The 18527-nt window shown below is 32.7% G+C and overlaps 1 protein-coding gene across 1 annotated transcript in view; it reads left to right on the forward strand.

The window, feature by feature from the left end:
* The window catches only part of LOC128220302 (mucin-5AC-like), a 16713-nt gene extending 6894 nt beyond the window's left edge, over positions 1 to 9819 (forward strand). The window contains exons 7-10 of the mRNA XM_052928653.1: positions 3644 to 3733; positions 7170 to 7316; positions 8486 to 8570; positions 9358 to 9819. Coding sequence (XP_052784613.1) covers positions 3644 to 3733; positions 7170 to 7316; positions 8486 to 8570; positions 9358 to 9592 — 557 coding nt within the window. The 3' untranslated portion in view covers positions 9593 to 9819. The remainder of the gene's footprint in view (positions 1 to 3643; positions 3734 to 7169; positions 7317 to 8485; positions 8571 to 9357) is intronic.
* The last annotated feature ends 8708 nt before the right edge of the window (positions 9820 to 18527 follow it).

The raw sequence follows: 18527 nt of genomic DNA on the forward strand, positions 1-18527 counted from the left end.
CGATTTAAAAAGAAATGACTTGTATGAGAGAAATGTTAGTAAATACATCTCTTCACTTTCGATTTCTGCAATTAATAACTTTACTGTAATTCACAAAGTTTATGTCAAAACTGTAAGGCTTTTGTATTTAGGGAATACTAGCGTTTCGGATGATTTATATATTTAATGCCAACAAAAAACAAATACTGGTATGAATTTTCGCATTCGTACTTGAATTTGAGCTACCCTATACCATATTGAAAAATAAGGTCAGATTCTAAATGTTTTAAACGGTTAAAGGTATAAAATGTTCTGACTTTGCGCACATTTTACACATTTAACCGTGCATGCCATAAACTAATGTCATTTAAATGCAAATAAGCATATTATTGTTTATCACTCTCTCTTTCGCTCCTAAAATTCTCAAACATATCCATGACATTGATTTGGTGTCCTATTAAATAGCCTCAAGTAGCTATATAGTTTAATTAAACTGTTTAACCAAACTTTTCATAAGTATGAAAAGCATTCCTATTGACAATATTGATTTAACAATTCTAAGATATTTATGAATTTTGATCATGTTAAAGTTTTCAGCAGTTTATTCATGTGTTTCCTTTCTTCCTTTTGTCCACAAGTGTTGGCTTGGAAACAATGCTACATTCAATAACTCATGTACTAAATGACAAACAAGGCTATACTTTCCAAGTATCCTGTATAGGTCAGAGATAAAACTAGTAACTTCATTCGTATAATTGCATGATTTTGATACAGTCTTTAAATGAACAGAAGTTATACCATTTAACAAGTATTTAGCCGGTATATTTGACCAAAACATAAAAGTCTGTTTTATCAGACTATGTCGATATGAAGAGTAAACGCTTAAACAGCTAAAAGTAATTTACTTAAGCTATGTTAATAGACCAAAAAACGAGTGCTGAGGCTAAAAGGCTTAGGTTTTCTAACAATATTTTATTATATGTAAAGGCTAGCCTCACATTTCTGGTTGCTGTTGTTTCAACTTTAAAAAGTGAGTCATCTGCATATATATTGTTACTACATACGGGGCATTATCAACGACAATCTATGCTAGCTCTTTGAACAAATTGCGCTAATTAATCCTTACATTTAAATACTGATTAGAAGTGCTTTGATTAAGTAATGGAAATTAACTTATGAATTGTTTACACATCGAGTACGTTTGCGCTGGCTGGATTCATTCGTTTACATTTGATGTCTTCATCTGTACGTTGAATACTTGAAAACTATGTTATTAGTTAGTATTATTAATTTAACGTTATTATACGTCTTATTGATGCTTGCTCCAATTACCCTTATATATCAGTATGATATTTTGATCCTCTGAGTGTTATAAGACGGCAACCGAAAGCTACGTTTATGCTTGTGGAGTCTGTGTATTGTCCATTCAAGGTCTGTCTAACGTTCAGGGTCTCTTGGACACTAGCATTGTGCCTCTGAACAGGGTAGTTGAATTAAAAATTTGAGCCATTGGCGTATCCCTGTAGTTTACATTAGATGAGTAGGCCTATACGTTTCGAAATGTAAGCTAATTATGAATTATTCAAATAAACGCTCTCTGATACAGACTACAAGTGTATGGTTGCTATTTTGATAATTTTAACGATGAAGTGGTGAGGACTTGAAGGTAACCTTCGGGTTTAAAACGTTGCTGTGGAAGTGGTATCAAAATTGTAAATTTCACCACAGCAGTACAGAAATGTACGTGTTGAAAAAAATATCATTGAGATTTTAGTTGGCTGTTTATTTCTAATAGAAAATTTAAAAAACTTGAAAGTTTACAAAAACCTATTTTTATAGAATATTTTTTTGCATCAATTGTGTTTTGATAGTAATGCTCGTAGCCATTCGAACCATTGATGTATGTGAATTTTAGTTTTGTGTCAATAACATGGTCAGTTTTTGAGATATTGAACTTTTCTGAATACACTTCACGCTTCAAGTATTTCTTGAACACGTTCTTGCATCATTCTCGTAGTTTGCATTCGCTTTCATATATAATCGTAGAAAGAATACCTTAAAAATCAGTTATTCAAACAGTTCTCGGAATTTGTTGAACTACGAATGAAATATACATGTCATTCTTGATCCACCTTCGCAAGCCCGTAGTATCTTCAAATCTTATTACTTCATGTATGTATATATCAATTATAGTTGAATTCGCCTTTCAATGTTCTGCTGGGGACCGATTGCTTGTTTAAGCTCATAAGAATAAAGTTAAAGTTTCTTTTCTAAAAATAAAACTGAGCAAAAGCGCGCCATATGTGGATTTCAAAACGTCCTTACCAACACCACAAGAGCATAGAGACTAGAGGTTGAATATTTGTATTGCCATTTCAATAATCGGGTCAAGCTATAGTTATACATGTTTATAGTGTGTATAACGCACCTTCTTAAAACCGATATCTTTAATTCCGTTGATTTACACACTTATCATTTTCTTAAGGTATTCAAATACTCAAGTTACATTTTCGATAAAACGTGTGAAGTAAACATCTCTTTATCTTATTTTACAAAAGTTCACCTTAACATTACTTATGTACGACACAATAGGCTGTCATTTTAATTTAATTTTTAGTGATTAACACAATTGAAATATATTGTGTTAAAAGTAAGTTTTTATCTAAAAATGTCTCATTCTCATTTCAACTTGTCAATTAGACTTTAAATGGTTGCCAAAAGTTACCCTAGCTATCATGATAGGAAAAAACGACTTACATTTGTATAACTATGAATGCTTAAACAATTAAAGGTAAGAATGTTGGGGGTTTTTTTTCGTTTTTTGTTTCATTCTGTATAGCAACCAAAGCGTGTTAAAGATAACCAAATCCAAACAATCTACACTGAATATATGCTTGATACTGCGTAATGGTAAACAAGATGATACTCTACGTAGAAGATCTTTAAATTACTTTAATCATGCCATTGTTTTGGTAACATTGTGGTAAATGATTTTGTTTACATTTTGATGTTAGTGTTTCTGATCCCGGTTTACTTTTTTTTCTAGTTTATTGTTTGTATAGTAATATATCATGGTTTGGATCGTGTATAAGAATGCTCACTTATTGATTGAACAGACTCTTAACGCATTATGTTTATATCAGAATAAGCTACTTTTACTTTCGACGAACTTTCAATTATGGTTGACAATACAGGTAATACTATGACTTTAATGTAAAATTCATCAATAAGTCATATTTCATTAACTTATAACGTTTTCGAAGAAATCATCCATGGTTGTATTTTGTACAGGATGGATCACTAGGAACCGTTGCCTCAATTCAACTCAGCTCAATATTATTTTATTATATCACAGTTTACATTTAAGTACAAGCATGCAAAAATAGGAAACATTTGACAAAGTATAAATAGGTGGGCCAGTGTCTATGGACGTTTGAGACGGTAACATACAAAATATACACACTATGATATACATTTTAAAAACATCATTTCTAAACTAATCTGTGATTTCAAAACTGATAAGTAGTAAGTTTACAATTGAAACACGGGAACAAGCCCATTAGCCAAATATTTAACCATCATCCTGTTCAAGGGCATAAAGATCAGCGCCAATTTTTTACACAGTAAATATTTTAATGGCATTGTTTCTTTTGATTATTTTCAGATAGCACATCTACTGGAGCTCCGAAAACGCCACGGGAGACACAACCAACTTACTCAAAATCAACCACGACACATTCCAAAAGTACAACAGGTTATCACTTTAAGATTTGATACAGTGTAAAGTATGAACACATTAAGTTATCAATATCTTCAAAACGCTTGAATAAAAATCACGTTAAGCTCTGGGATAAATGTGGAATATGAACTACTTTATTAAATAAATGAGTACATTTTTTTCTCTCCGGTAGGTTGTAGAAGCTTACCAGTGACATAAATTTAATAGTTCACTGTTTCAAACAGTGAAGATATCAATTTGATATTGTTCACTGTCTTGTTACTTTAGCGTTCTCACGTTAAAATCAATTTTAGCTCACTCTGTGGTGGGACTCAATTTTAACGATGCCATTTCCGAAATGAGGTTATGTCCGCATACAATTTGGTGCGAATTCTGAAAAACTAAAATTGAAAGACATTTTGTATCTTTTTTAAGCATGCAAAAAACATAAACACTTTCCTGAATTATAACTTTTCGTGCTTATTCGGTGAAATATATTGCGATCTTACACTGAAACAAACTATTATCCTCCATATCATGCTACCACAATAATGATTAAACGTATGAGTGGCTTGAATATTGCAAGTCAAGCAACAAAGATGTTTATAAGTACATGTAGTGATACATTTTCTGACGAATGGAAAAAAGAGCAATGCTTTATTACATATTTGTAAGCCTGACATTCAACCATGATAGCACAATGATACAGGCCAAGTTTTTAAACAGTTAGTATATGATTCAAAATGTAAACAATTCAATATGTTCTGTTTGATGCGTTTCATATTATCACATCGGAGAGACCATCAATACTGACACGAGATACATTAACCAGATTATTAGGAAAATAAACCACACCGCCCGTCAAACACACAAAAGGATAACTTTTGAAATATATCGGCACCGATTACATAAATCAACTGGGTGACGAAACTTTTGTAATTAAAATTTCCCATTATGGGATATTTTGCCATTTAATTTTAATTCGATTTTAAGCAAGGTTTTAGTTTGTTATTATTGATAAATGTTTAGGGCGGTTTGGTAACTTTTTGCTACTGAGCATGTTTCTGTAGCTTTTTGCATATATTGGGGCATATCAACTAGTTTAAGCACCAAATGGAGTCGTGTTCCAGTGAACTTGATATTCACTGTATTTGTCTAGGCAATGTTTCCATCTCCAAGTATCAGGAACACAACGAAATCATATTTTGAAGTTAGAACAATCACTTGATCGTGGTAACAAACAATTTATTACCTTACATGCAGTGTTGAGTCATGAGTCCCAAACTTAGAATCACGAAACTCGTAAATATGAACTCAATTCAAGTGTTGGGGTCAAACTATAGTCATATACATATTTTATGAGCGTGTATACTGCACGTACTGAACAATGATTTTTTCACATCTGTTCAAGTTTTTTCCTATTCAACTTTAGCAGTAATCTTTAATGAGTAACTGATAATCAATTAACTTGGTTTTCGAAATTAATTGTAGGCCAGTGAGTGTTTAAGGCAATTTTAAGTACGGTACCTTTATCTCATGTAGATCGTTACACTTGGCTCCATTTTCTGTAAATCGCCAAAATGGAACATAAACACGTTCTTATCATCGTACCATTTAAATTAAGACATGCAAGTAAATACAAAATACTCTTTATGCCCCAGTCTCATTGTCTAGATATGTTTTTCTTATTTCTCCATCAGAAATAATAAAAACAAAGTGAACTACTCGAGAAAGCCCAATAGCCTGAAACTTATCCGAAATCCTTTTTAATGGAAACGGATCTTCAAACAACTCCCGAACCATGGCTATGGCTCCTACTACGGGGCTAATAAAAGGAGTCCACGAGGCCTGAAAATGACACGAAAGAGTATATTTTATGTGGTACAATTCAGATTGCATATCGCCAACGTCCTTGACATCAACACAAGAGCAACAAACAAATAGGTATTTTCGGAATCAACCACACCACAAGTCAAATGCGCAAAAAGTTACTTAGAAACTTAGTTGGACCAGAATATATTTGGTTCCCAAACCGTCATAGAATACGCCTCGTCTATTCATATTATTTACATTTTATTAAGCAAGTTCAGGAAATGGAGTTAACGCACATTAGCATGTTTTCTTTGAGGAGATAAATAAAAGCGGGATTTATATGGTGACAAGTGTCAGATTTATTTAAAATGGAATATTTTTCCGATCAAAATAACGAAAACACCAACATATTTCACTGCATTGCTAAAGATCCGAATGCCACAGATTAATTGCATTTTTCCCGCGCAACATGCAATGCAGAAGTATAATTCCCGCCACAAATTGATATTATTTCCATTAAATCATCAATTAGCAAACAATTAAAGTTCTGAAGAACGTTTTTTGAATGTTGTTGGGAATGATAAGATAATTATTTTCTTATGTTTTTAAAATCGATTTAAGGTTTCTTAACAAACATGTATTTATTTAAAGAACTGTATGGAAACGAATGAAATTCTGAAATGTTACCATTTAAGCACTTAAAATACTATTAAGTATGTCTTTTACGATTGATTGTCCCACTAGTGATCCACATTGCTGTTATCAATTATTCATGTTGCCATTGTTAGTTTGTCTGTTTGTTAGTTGAAAATGCGATCATTTACGTTCAAATAAGGTTGGTACATAAACATGTAAGTATTTGAAACAAAATAATTCATTTAGACATTCTTGATTTGGTATTTGAAATCAGTACAATGCAAACTAAGACACGAATCCAGTCAAAACATTCACTCTTCTGTATAATTATATGACCGCAATATTTAAATTGGACTTAAAATGCTGGGTTGACCAGATCGTAGTACCCTTCAACTACCGTAGTTAGATGTAGTACCACCATTTGACAAATTTCAATGTCTGGACAACTTGGTTAAAAAAACAAAGATCAAATGCCAACAAATCAAATAAATTCCTACAAAACTTTAGTTGCTAAGACGTACTTTTGTCTGTTAATAGCCCTTAGTAGATAAAACGATTTGCTTCCAAAAAAACCCATTTGTTTTCTAATACAATTGTGTTAACCTTCAATGTTACTTACGTTTATTGAAAATGCGAAGCCCAATCATATATTGATATATTTTATACTGATGATGATTGTATTGACTGATTGGTGAAAAGTCCTAACAAAACTTCAGGCTTCTTGAATTATTGTTTTTCGATGTAGTTGAGTATAGTGTAAAACAGCAATGGCACTGTCGATTAGCATTTGAAATCGATATGTTTGTCAAAGGTGCTCACTTAGAAAAGATAGTATTTTTCACTTGACATATCTGAAAAAGGAAATAATGTTTGTATTTACCGCATATTTACAGTACCGATGCCGTCAATCGCTAATGACAATAAAATATACACACATCGAACGCAACTGCCAACATTTAACATGTTTTGGATTTCCGCATGTTTTTTATTTCTCTGATATTTATGTTCCCCTATAACACACCAGGTCCTGTATCAAGCTCGACGTCAACACGGAATGTCATAACAACAGATACACATCCGACACAAGCACCGGCATTGAATACATCTACAACGCCAACATCGCATCAGGTACCTAAAGGAACAGCAGCGTCCTTAAACAAAGACGAAGGAGGTAAATTTACTTTCAACTATATTCATGGAGCATATTTTACATTTAACCTTATTGGAAAACAGGGACATTTTAAAGTCCTATTGAGAAATGCTATACATTTTAAACAAAACTATAAAACTAGAACACAATTGTCTAAACAGTAAGAATGTCCCAAGTACTATTTGCATTGATTATCGGATTGAAAATACTAAATTATAAGCCAAAAAGATATTTTCTTCTAGCTTAATTTCAAATTCTTTTGGTAGTTCGACCGAGAAACTGAATTAATCACAATTCATTTTACATACTAAATATTCAATAAGAAATCTATTTGGCACTCTTAAGAGTACAAGTGGTGCTTCATATGTAATGCTTTTGTCCTTGGAAAGCCGCTGTAACGAAATACAAGATTTTTTCATGTAAATTTTAATGACATAAAACCTGACCTCAAGCCAAAAACTCTCAACAAAGAAAAAAAAGAAAAGTTAGAAAAGAAGTGCTTTTTACTGGCTTAAAAAGTCGGTAAAACAAGACATATCGAAGATCATGAAAATATTCCTGTTGTTTTGGGAGCCTGTTGAACATGTATTTGTTGATTGATTAAATATTTAAACGACTAATGTTGTTCTGCGAGCCGGCACAACGTAAATTTATTGAGTTGACTTACGGTTGTTGACTTCGTTTTCTCAAGTGTATGCTGTATGTCAAGCCAGCTAAACATTTATGATCTAAATGTCAATAGTCAATTGTGAAGCCAGGTCAACGTTCAATGTCCACTTACGTTTGTCGAGCTAGCTCCATAAAATGAGCTTTATTTGTAGATGTCGTTCGTGACCCTATAAGTTATGCTTTTATTTATGTCATAATGAGTTTACGTTTCTGGTTCCCATCAAATACAGATTCCAATATACACGGCATATTAGATAACATGCACCAAAGTCTGTCTTAGTCGATATTTGTGTAAATTCCATACCCAAATGTAGCAATATAGATAATCTAGCTTTTTACTATTATCATCGTACAAAACATATTATGTTTAAATGAAAAGTGGACAGTTAGCTAGCAGCATGAAGAAGGTGACTTTGAATACAACAGGGAACGTCCATTCTAAGAGTTAATTTCCAACAATCACTCAACAGAACGGAATTTAATAATATTCGCAAATAAATCGTCATTTACTACTATTACAGGGTCATCCGTTGGACTAGTGGTCGGTGTGGTTATTGCTGTGACATTACCTGTAGCTGCAGTACTTGTAGTTATTGTCAAAAGAAGGTAACTCATCTAATAATGATTTCCTGTTGTTAAGTTGTTATCGTCGTTATACCTTTGCACTAACTTTTGTATTTGATAATCATTATTGGGTAAACAATTATATGTAACATTGACCTCTATTGAAAACTGATCATACGATAAGATGATATGTTGACGTTTTGCTGAAATAACATGAAAGCTTAATTTGAAATATTGATACCTGTTATCACACGGATAAAGAACGTTAAACTGATTTGAAATACAGATTTGATTTATTTCCTCAATCCAGGTATCTTTCAAAAGGTCAAAACAACTCATCTTTAGCATATTTAAGCAATATTATTTTGATTGAAGTTCGAACAATGACATTTGAAATACAGATGCCGTAATATTAATACTGATTCATTCAGATACTAGTGGGTAAATCTAAACCTACAAAGAAGACTCATGCTATAATTGGATGTACAGGAACTAATAATGCTCAAGAAATGCATCAGTTTGTGAATCTTTGTCATTACAAGCGACAAAAATAACAGTCATAGTTTAAATTGAACCCCTTTAAATTAAATAAAGAGCTGTTTTGCTTTTAAAATAGTGAAATTCAAGAGCATGTAACAGTACACACATACACACATAACCTTACTTACATTAAATCGAATGGGCATTAACTGAAACAAACAAATGTGTTCGGAATGCAGGAAGAGGGATTTTTTGAAGATGTTATATATCATACTAAATTTATTAATAAGCATTTAAGGTCAGTGTATGCTGCATGCGTATAAAACGGTATGATTGGGATATTTTTCAGGAACATGGCCAGGGCTTGCTTTAATAACGCCGCAACAACAAATACTTCAGGACAGCCATTCACAGGATTGTCTTCTGCTGTGGACAATCAACAACAAGTTGAATATGTCAACATAGCAAATAATGAAATGCACATACATACTGGAAACAATATGGAGTCAAATACTTACGAAAAACTTAACACAAATAAGGGTGTTGACAACTATCTCTCACTCCAAGAAATAAATGGAGTCTAGCACGACTATCAAAACACATGAAGGCAAAGAGGAACATATTAATGAAAAGAGAATATTAGCTTTTATTGATTTTTTGTTGTTTAAACTGCATTGATAAATCAATAACAAATATAGTACAGCGGTATGTATAATATGTCACATTATTATTTTTTATGATCCAGAATAATTGTACATATATTGTTCAGTAAATAATTGTAATTTGTTTTAACCAGGCTCAATACAGTACACAAAATATACAGAACGCAAAGCTTGTTCCTGTAGTTTTCTTTGTTTCATTTATAAACATAATTATTATATTTCTATCAAATTCCTTCTTCATATCCAACAGTGAAAATACAGCACGCCGTATTAAAAAATCCGTATCATGATACTGTCGTTTTCTGAGTCCGTATCATGCGAGTATCGTGTGTAATATAGGAACTACTTTCGCGTTGCTAAAAATAGCGTGTCAAAAAAACTGGTAAAATCTGTAAACTTTAAAATACAAAAAAATATCTAACTTTACATACGCTCCAGAAATATGTTAATATTCTGGAACATGGTTCTCATGTTCTTCAAAGAACCATGAGGATTAGCACGAAGCAGAGAACATTTCCAATATAGACAGCTACTTTAGTGAAGAAGTTGTTTGCCATTTCGAAGTTCATAAATTGTTGCATTATCCATGTTTATTATCATAAACATGAGTAGCTCGCCAATTCAAAGAAGAAGGCGAATTCGCTGCGTCGATGGAAATGGCGACTGACTCACGAACTTTCAATTCTGCATATTATGATCGTCAAAAAATCAATCGAATGTTTACTTTGTTAAAAATGGCCGCGTTACGTCAACAGGAAATGACGATTAGTGTATACTCGTAGATTAAGTACCGTTTTTTGATGTTATTTTTTATGATGTATCAATAATTGTTTTCGTATTCGCAATTTGTTAATTTTGCTAAAACGTAAATTGTTTTGTTCTTATATTACTCAACAAATCGAATTCTGTAACTTCTGCCTTTGTTTTGCTGTAGTAGCCTCCCTTGACCTCATTACACTTAAAACATTCGAATTTATACACGCATTAGACAGATGGCGGTTAATTTAAATTTAAATTGGAAACCGAAAAAAAGGAATAATTAAATAGGCAGGTATATTATAAATGGAATATTACGATAAAACGATTTTCTGGTGATCTGCATCTCGTCTCGTTCGTTGAGTAAACATGTATCCGTCGAGACCTGTTTTCACACCCAACTCGACGTGATACAGGCCACCAGAAAATCGTCCTGTTATATTATCCCCTATATAAATATCACATTTGTTGAAGTTCGATTTCGGGTTTATATTATTTTTCCGAGTGGTCACAGAAATCAACATATTCACGACTAGCAACGACGAGTTGTTCTGTGATTACAGGTGAAGTAAGTTTGTCTTCATTACTCTGATTTATATTAATCAACTGAAATGTTCAAAAAAAGCTTCTGAGCACAACTTAGAACCAGCGTTACCAAACACTTGTTTAGCACATACAAGTAAGACATTTGTATTGTTTTCATCCATGTAATGTTACCATAGGAACATTTCGAGTAATTCATGTTTACGTTTTAGTCTTACATTTCCAAAAGTTAGATTCAAATCACATCTTTCATCGATATAAATTTACTTTCATAACGTATTCTACTACGAACGTTTAGCTTTGAACTTATGATGAAAGTAAGGCTTTTTAAGTTGTCACTTTTACTAAAAACGGGAAATGTATAGAGACTGAATACACTTTGAGCATATCTTCATATTTAGATGTCTATGATAACGTATCGGAAGCATATGAGGTAATCTCACCTTAAGCTGTTTCGAAATATGGGCTGGTATATTTGATGTTATTTCTTGAGATATGTCATATTACCTTTTTTTAATTGCTAACTGGTCAAATAATACACGCACTATCCTGATAACGTAAAAAAATCATTTTTTTCAATTGAATTAGTGTACTAATTTTATTCAATATATAGGTAATATATATATATATATATAAGTTAGAAAGTGAAAGTGAAAGAAAAGAACGAGTAGATACGAATGTTTAAGGAAATAAACGAGTAGATATGAAATTTTCGGAAAATATCATTCAATGTCATGGTCCATGCCATTTGCGGCTTCGCAGCAAGTTTTCAATCCACAGCACACAAGGAATCGCCATGCATGCTTCTCAGGTAGAACTTTGCAAATGGATCTTTATATAACTTTGAAAGTGATTCTGCACGTGAAAGCGGTTAGTCGGCGTGGTATTCATGGGTATTGAAGCGTTATCATTACTTTTAGCGTGGTTTGATTCACATCGGAAGCACTTTAAAATGATTTGGCTTCAGGAATAGAAAAAAAATAAAATGATAAAACAAGATAATACAATACAGATATGACTACTCAGAGGGTGCTTCGACAGTTAAAGAAAAACGTTTTTTGCAGCACATTAAAGCACATTTCTTACATACAATACAAGTCGCCTCCGATGTTAACAGTTAACGGTTATAAAAAGAATTAATGTTTTTAGTATGATTTTTCAGACTAAATAAATCTTCTTCAAGCAAAAGAACTTTCATCATTCTACTTTCTTTCATCCTAACAAATGTATTCTTGCCATTGCGAAGTATGCCGGCACCGGAAGCGAACAGGTTGCTGCCAATGCAATGTGGGAAGGCCTGGGCGCGGTCAGACTGTTCGTTACCAGATAGCATAGCAAGGGACTAGTGTGGCCAGGGAGGACAATGAAAACAATTAACTGCACAAGCAACAAGACACAATACTCTCTATTTAGAGGCGGGTATATGATACACTTGTTAAGCCATTTTCCGAAACGAAATAATACAGAACAAAGATTTGTGTAGCTGTAAATAAAAGGCTGGGTAACAGTCAACGAATATAACAGAAATGTTTATGTCTGATTTGCAAACAAGAATAAATCTTCTTCAAGCAAAAGAACTTTCACCATTCTCCTTTCTTTCATCCTTACAAATAAACTCTCGCCATTGCGAATGTTGGCACCGTAAGCGAAAAGGTTGTACCCAATGCATTGAGGGGCGCCCTGGACTACTCACTTTTTGTTGGGAAGATATTATCTATGTAATCAGTTTTGGGTATTTTAGTCAAATTAATGACAAGACTTTCATACCTTTAAACGAGCTTATAAAAACTATATACTCTTATGAAAGCATGTTATAAAGTCCTAAAGATCATACATGTGTCATGGATATGACGTTTGAAAATTCAAAAACCTCGGGTATATAAAGCTTAACATTAAAATTTGTATTCACATACATACTTAATTGTTTATTCGGGTGATACTTGCTCTGCAGCAGCTTCATATAAAGCGATTGTAAATAGGTATGTATCGTTCTTTTTCGACAGAGGGTGTTTCAGTATATATCTATAAAAGTTACCAATGGCATAACATTGATTCTTTTCCTCACCTTTGTGTTCATTTTTAATATGTAAAGTTCAATCAACTCGAATATAGAGCCAACCTATGACACGAATATAGTTCAATTTTAACTAAAATCGACTAAGATCTTTATTGAAACGGGCTACATATAAATTGAAGCAAAGTAGTTTTACCATATGGGAACTATGAGCCATTCATATAAGTCTCACAAAAAACCGTATTATAAAATCGCAGTTGACAAACCCGCAGTACATAAACGGTGCATTCTACACAAAGAAACTACATCGAACGGTGCTAACTTTTGGCTTTCAAAGCAAAAACCACGAAAACAGTTTTTTTCACTGCTTTCGATCACAACTACAAATGTGAGCCCATTAGTCGCGAATTCAGAATTAAACAATTTAGAGGCACAATGCAAGGGACAAAACGACACTGAACAAGAAGCACTTCCGTATAGACACTACATACTCATGTCACGTGACCACTTACAGTTAAATGATAAAATGAACTGTACAACCTTAAAGTCACAGTAAACTCTATAAAGAGGTGTGTATATGATAACAATTACCTAAACTCATTAAGCTGTTTTTCGAAACATTACAGAACGAAGATGTGTTCAGCTGGAAATAAACTTTAAACATACACTGAACAAAAACAAACGTCCACTAGGTATTTGAGAATTTGAATTTGGTTTAAAATTTGAGAATTAATTGAAAAATGTCTCAAACTTGTTTATTACACACATTTAACGCCTTTTATTGCAATCATTTTTATAAAATTTCATTTCATTAGAATAGTTTGAAATAACAAAGTTAAAGTTGGTTACACATCAAAATTAAGACACAAAGAAAATATTAAATTTAGTAGCTTGTATGTCCACAATTTGCAGCAATTACTTTATGACACCTTGACCTTTTTGATGCCACATATCTGTGTATGTAATTGTGTTGGAAAAAGTCCCACATCTGATAATATAACGAGTTCTTCCGCATTTTCTTGTTTGGGCAAAAACCTAACTTTCCTCTGTAGCAAGTCCCGAACAAGTTCTATCCAGTTAAGATAATCTAGAACACGAATGTTGTTTGTTGACATCATAGTGTGGATTCCCGATGCAATATGACAAGACGCATTGTCGTGCAACAACATCATGCCAAAATAAAGTTGAACGTGCGGTATAAACACAGGTTGAATATTGTCGTTCTGATATCACATTCAAAATACCTTGGATAGGGACAATTGGAATCGTGGTGTGCAACACGGAACCACCGCCGAACTGATCTACGTTCACCAGATATCATTTTTGTTTTGCTCTTCCCTCCATCGGTAAATGCGGATGCGTTTGTCATTTCCACTGCGCTTCAATCTGGTTTCATGAGCACAGTCAGCTCTAGATAACCGTGGATAACGACAATATATACGTTATCCGTCAGCAGATTTACCTTGTCATATGCATAAACATGAGTTCGTTCATCGTCTCCCGTCTTCGATGTAATTTATTTTTATATCTTTACTTATGCAAGCTTGAAGTAAGTTATCTGGAATATATAATTCAATTAAAACGAAATATTATTCTTGGATATTATGGTATACACATACACCAGTACTATAAAAGTGTTCAGACTACACTTGCTCAAATTATAAGTGATTCATGCGTTGGGCTTCCCCTTCTTAATAGAAAAAGCTACAACAAAAATTCAAACCCTAGGTATAAACTGTGAATAAAGTCGAATATGAATAATACAAGGGTCGTGACTCTGGAGTGAGTATTGCGATCTTGTTGTGCTGTTTATTTTCCTTGATCGAGATAGGCGCCAGACAACATGATCTTTTTATGTCTGTCATGTAACCAAGGTGACTTAAACATCTCAGGTCTAACTTGGATTGCACAAACATGATACTAAAAATGAAACTATTGATTTTCGTTAAATATTTATTAGTCTGCAAACAACACTGAAGTTAATAAAATAAGGTTTTTGTGTGACATGTGTTCATTTAACATAAAACTATTATACTGTATTAATATATCAACTTATAAAAATGGTCCAATTCAAAGTGATACGTTTAATTACTTGTTTCAAGTCTAATAAAGCAACATCAAAATGATATTTCATCTGTACATGCTTAATGTTAGGAAATTAAAGATGTCTATCCTGTCTAAACGGGCGATGATATACTTACAGTTTAAGACGTTTAGTGCACATTTTATATACATATACATCTCTTGAAAAATGGTGATGTTCATTTGTCTGACAGTGCTTGTTTGGTAATCACAGATAAGAAATTTCTTAACGCATTTGAGTGATTGTATAAACATATTTCATTCTTTTTAAATACATACAAGTGGTACTCAGCACATTTTCATCAGTTTATAAATTCTACACAAACCATACTTGACTGATATTAACTTGTGTATTAGCCATATTTTAATACAATGTGCTTGTCAAATGCATGTGATAACATCGAAACTTGTGTTTAAAACAGGAAGAACTATGCAATATTACAAATGTTATTGCAGTAAAGATATTTAAACACCCAAAGAGCACCGCTAGCGGATGCCAACGTTCGTCTTATTTTTGCCTATCAGAGGAATATCTAGAAAGCAATATCAATTGAAATTGCAGCACATCTGCATATTGTATCTGTAAAAAAACGTGAAATCATATACAAAATACAAATAGATAAAACATACAAACAAGAGTAAAAATAAAAAGATGATATTGTCCCTCAATGGTGACCATGTTCAGATTTTGATGTTTTCCCCGTTTTTACTATTAAGTTAGTCTGTGTTGTTTTATGAAATTAAGACACTACTTGGAAAGATCAAAATTACGGGTATTCTATCATTTGATAATAACGGGACTGGCATTTAAAACATCAATGTTTAGACCACAAGTCTTATCTGAACAGAACGTTTGTTTCGTTGAGGTACTGGAAGCATGTTTGTAACCGTAATAGCACTTTTGTTTCTCAGTAAAACGACGTGATTCTTTCAATTTAAATCATGAATTTGTCAAGCATTGGTCTTTAAGATCTCAATAGATGTCTCTAAACCAAAATACTTTATTTTGTTCTTTGACAGAGGTCATGGCATATAGCCTGAAACCCCTTACCACAGAAATTTAACAAGGTTTTAATTTCAATTCTGACATTGCAAAGGTATGCTTTAATCCCAGTTATACCATACTACCTGCATAAGTATGTTTTGCCCTTAGGCTGATTCTTCGTTATTTCTATGTTTTTGGGCTTTTCCTTGTAATCTGCATTTTAATTCAAATACCATTGCAGGGAATTTATAGAGCATAATTGTTTGTCTAAGTGTAAGATCGTAATATATTTCCCGGAGAAAGCACCAAAGGCTATAGAATTGTTTAATTGAATTTTGTTTCAACATTTGCTACTGAGCTTGTTTCTGTAGTTGTTCATATAAACACTATTTTATATGATAATAAGGGAACGTCATAATGTCACAATAATCTTTTTTGAGTCTCTACGCGGGTCAGCACGGGAGGATATAACGTAACGTACGATAAACAACTTATATAAAGTCATGGTTTCCTTGGTTATTGTGGCCGTCTATATGATATTAGCACCTTAAATAACCAAACCTAAATAGGCCCAATGAAAGCCCAATGAACTCAACGTAGTATACAAAAAATAGGCCCAAAGTAGACCCTTGGCACAGAGATGGTTATTTGTAGTTTCTGAAAAGCGCGCTTAATTGTATGCGAACGTAACACCATTTCTGAAATGACGTCGTTGAATCGTAACATATTGTCTGAAATGACGTCGTTGAAATTGTGTTGAAGCTCAATGCGCGCAAACGTTAAATTTGGAAGTGAGAATGGGATCAAACAGTGAATAATAACAAAATGTTATTTCACTGTTTGAAACACTGAAATCATCAAAAAGTGAAATATCATTTTAATTTCACTGAGATATTTTTATTTATCACCGGAAAACATAAACTACATACTATTTTTTGTTATTGTGTGCTTTGCTTCAAAATTTCCAGTAGAGCTATTTAAGCATCATTTTGTTTGCTTAACGTTTATCTGACTCAATGTTCAACGCCTGAAACATTCGCTTTAATGAGCGTAAAATGTCTGCGATTTCTTGATGATATAGTTTCAAATAAGAAAGAAATCAATTATAATAATGCAAAATGGTGGATTAATTTAATTTCCTGCCTATAAAATTCATTTTGTTTTATTAGCTGATCACTACAAAGCCACAAGGCATCGGGTAGTCCGTAATATTTTGACAAAAAAAACATATTTATTTTGTATTAAGACAGAAAAAAGAAAATGCTTTTTGATAGAAATTCTGATAGAATCTTTTTTGCATACAAGTTGCCCATGTTGCAATGGGTGTTATAGTATGCTTGCTAAAATTTAACCTTAATACGAAATATAAAACAAGAACTAGTTGTTATTTTTTGGTCCTTCAAACTTACTTAATCATTGTGGAAAGACCTTAAATTGTGACTAAAATACTGTGCTATCATGAATAGAAACGCAGTGAGGTATCCAAATTTAATGCAAAAAATCCACTAAATACTAAACAGATAAACATATTTCGCTTTAAACCCTCGAGGTCTCTTCAATGTAAACTACATGATTTCTCTAGCGTTTAACGTTTTCATACAACACGGAAGATTTATAATAATATATAGCTTTCACCTGAGATCTCGTTACTAGGTTTTACCTTAAGGGACTTACAGGATGTGAAGTAACGCAAAATGAATCCATTGAAATGTGTAATTGTGACAATTTTGTATTGCCCGGGAATAATTTGCAAAGGTACTGAGCTTTTTTCAATATAACAGCCGTTCAACAAGTATAAATTTGTAAAGATATATTTATTAATATAATTTGAATTTTAAACATTAACAGTTGTATTAGGCGTTAACACCGTTTTATAATTATGCCTCAAACTGTTAAACACAAAGTCGTTCTCTATGTATGAACCTAATTAGCTAAAAATCTACATTAAGATTGTACTGATTATTAAGATATGACAGCATACAATAGAACAGTATTGGAACATTAAATTCCTAAATATGGCACATATATAATTCGTCTGTAATATTTAAAATTATATCGCTAAGTGTCTTTCTAAATGTGAACGGAATTACTCAAGGAGTATCATATGCATGGAAAATGAGTTGTTTGTTAAAATAATGCTATTAATTAAAAAGTAATGTCCTAAAATTTTATACAAAAGAGACGTCGAAATTATTTGCAAAGTATTGTAAATACTGTGGTAAAAACGCAGTCTAGATTGAATAAGCATTGACCAGATCAACAGACTGCTAAAAGTTAAAATAAGTTAGACTGTTTCATAACTCTTAGTTAAGAGTTTTTCAATCAGGCAGTTTCGACTGATAAACATAATCGGCAAGATTTATCGTACATCCCTCACATTTGGAAGCAAACTTCCGACAAAGATAGTCTATCATGGGATACGATATGTAGAACGAGGCGACTCATTTCGTTTGGGTAATCTTCTTCCTTAGCAACCA

Source organism: Mya arenaria, chromosome 15 (genome assembly GCF_026914265.1).
Source record: "Mya arenaria isolate MELC-2E11 chromosome 15, ASM2691426v1".
Classification (NCBI taxonomy): Eukaryota; Metazoa; Mollusca; class Bivalvia; order Myida; family Myidae; genus Mya; species Mya arenaria.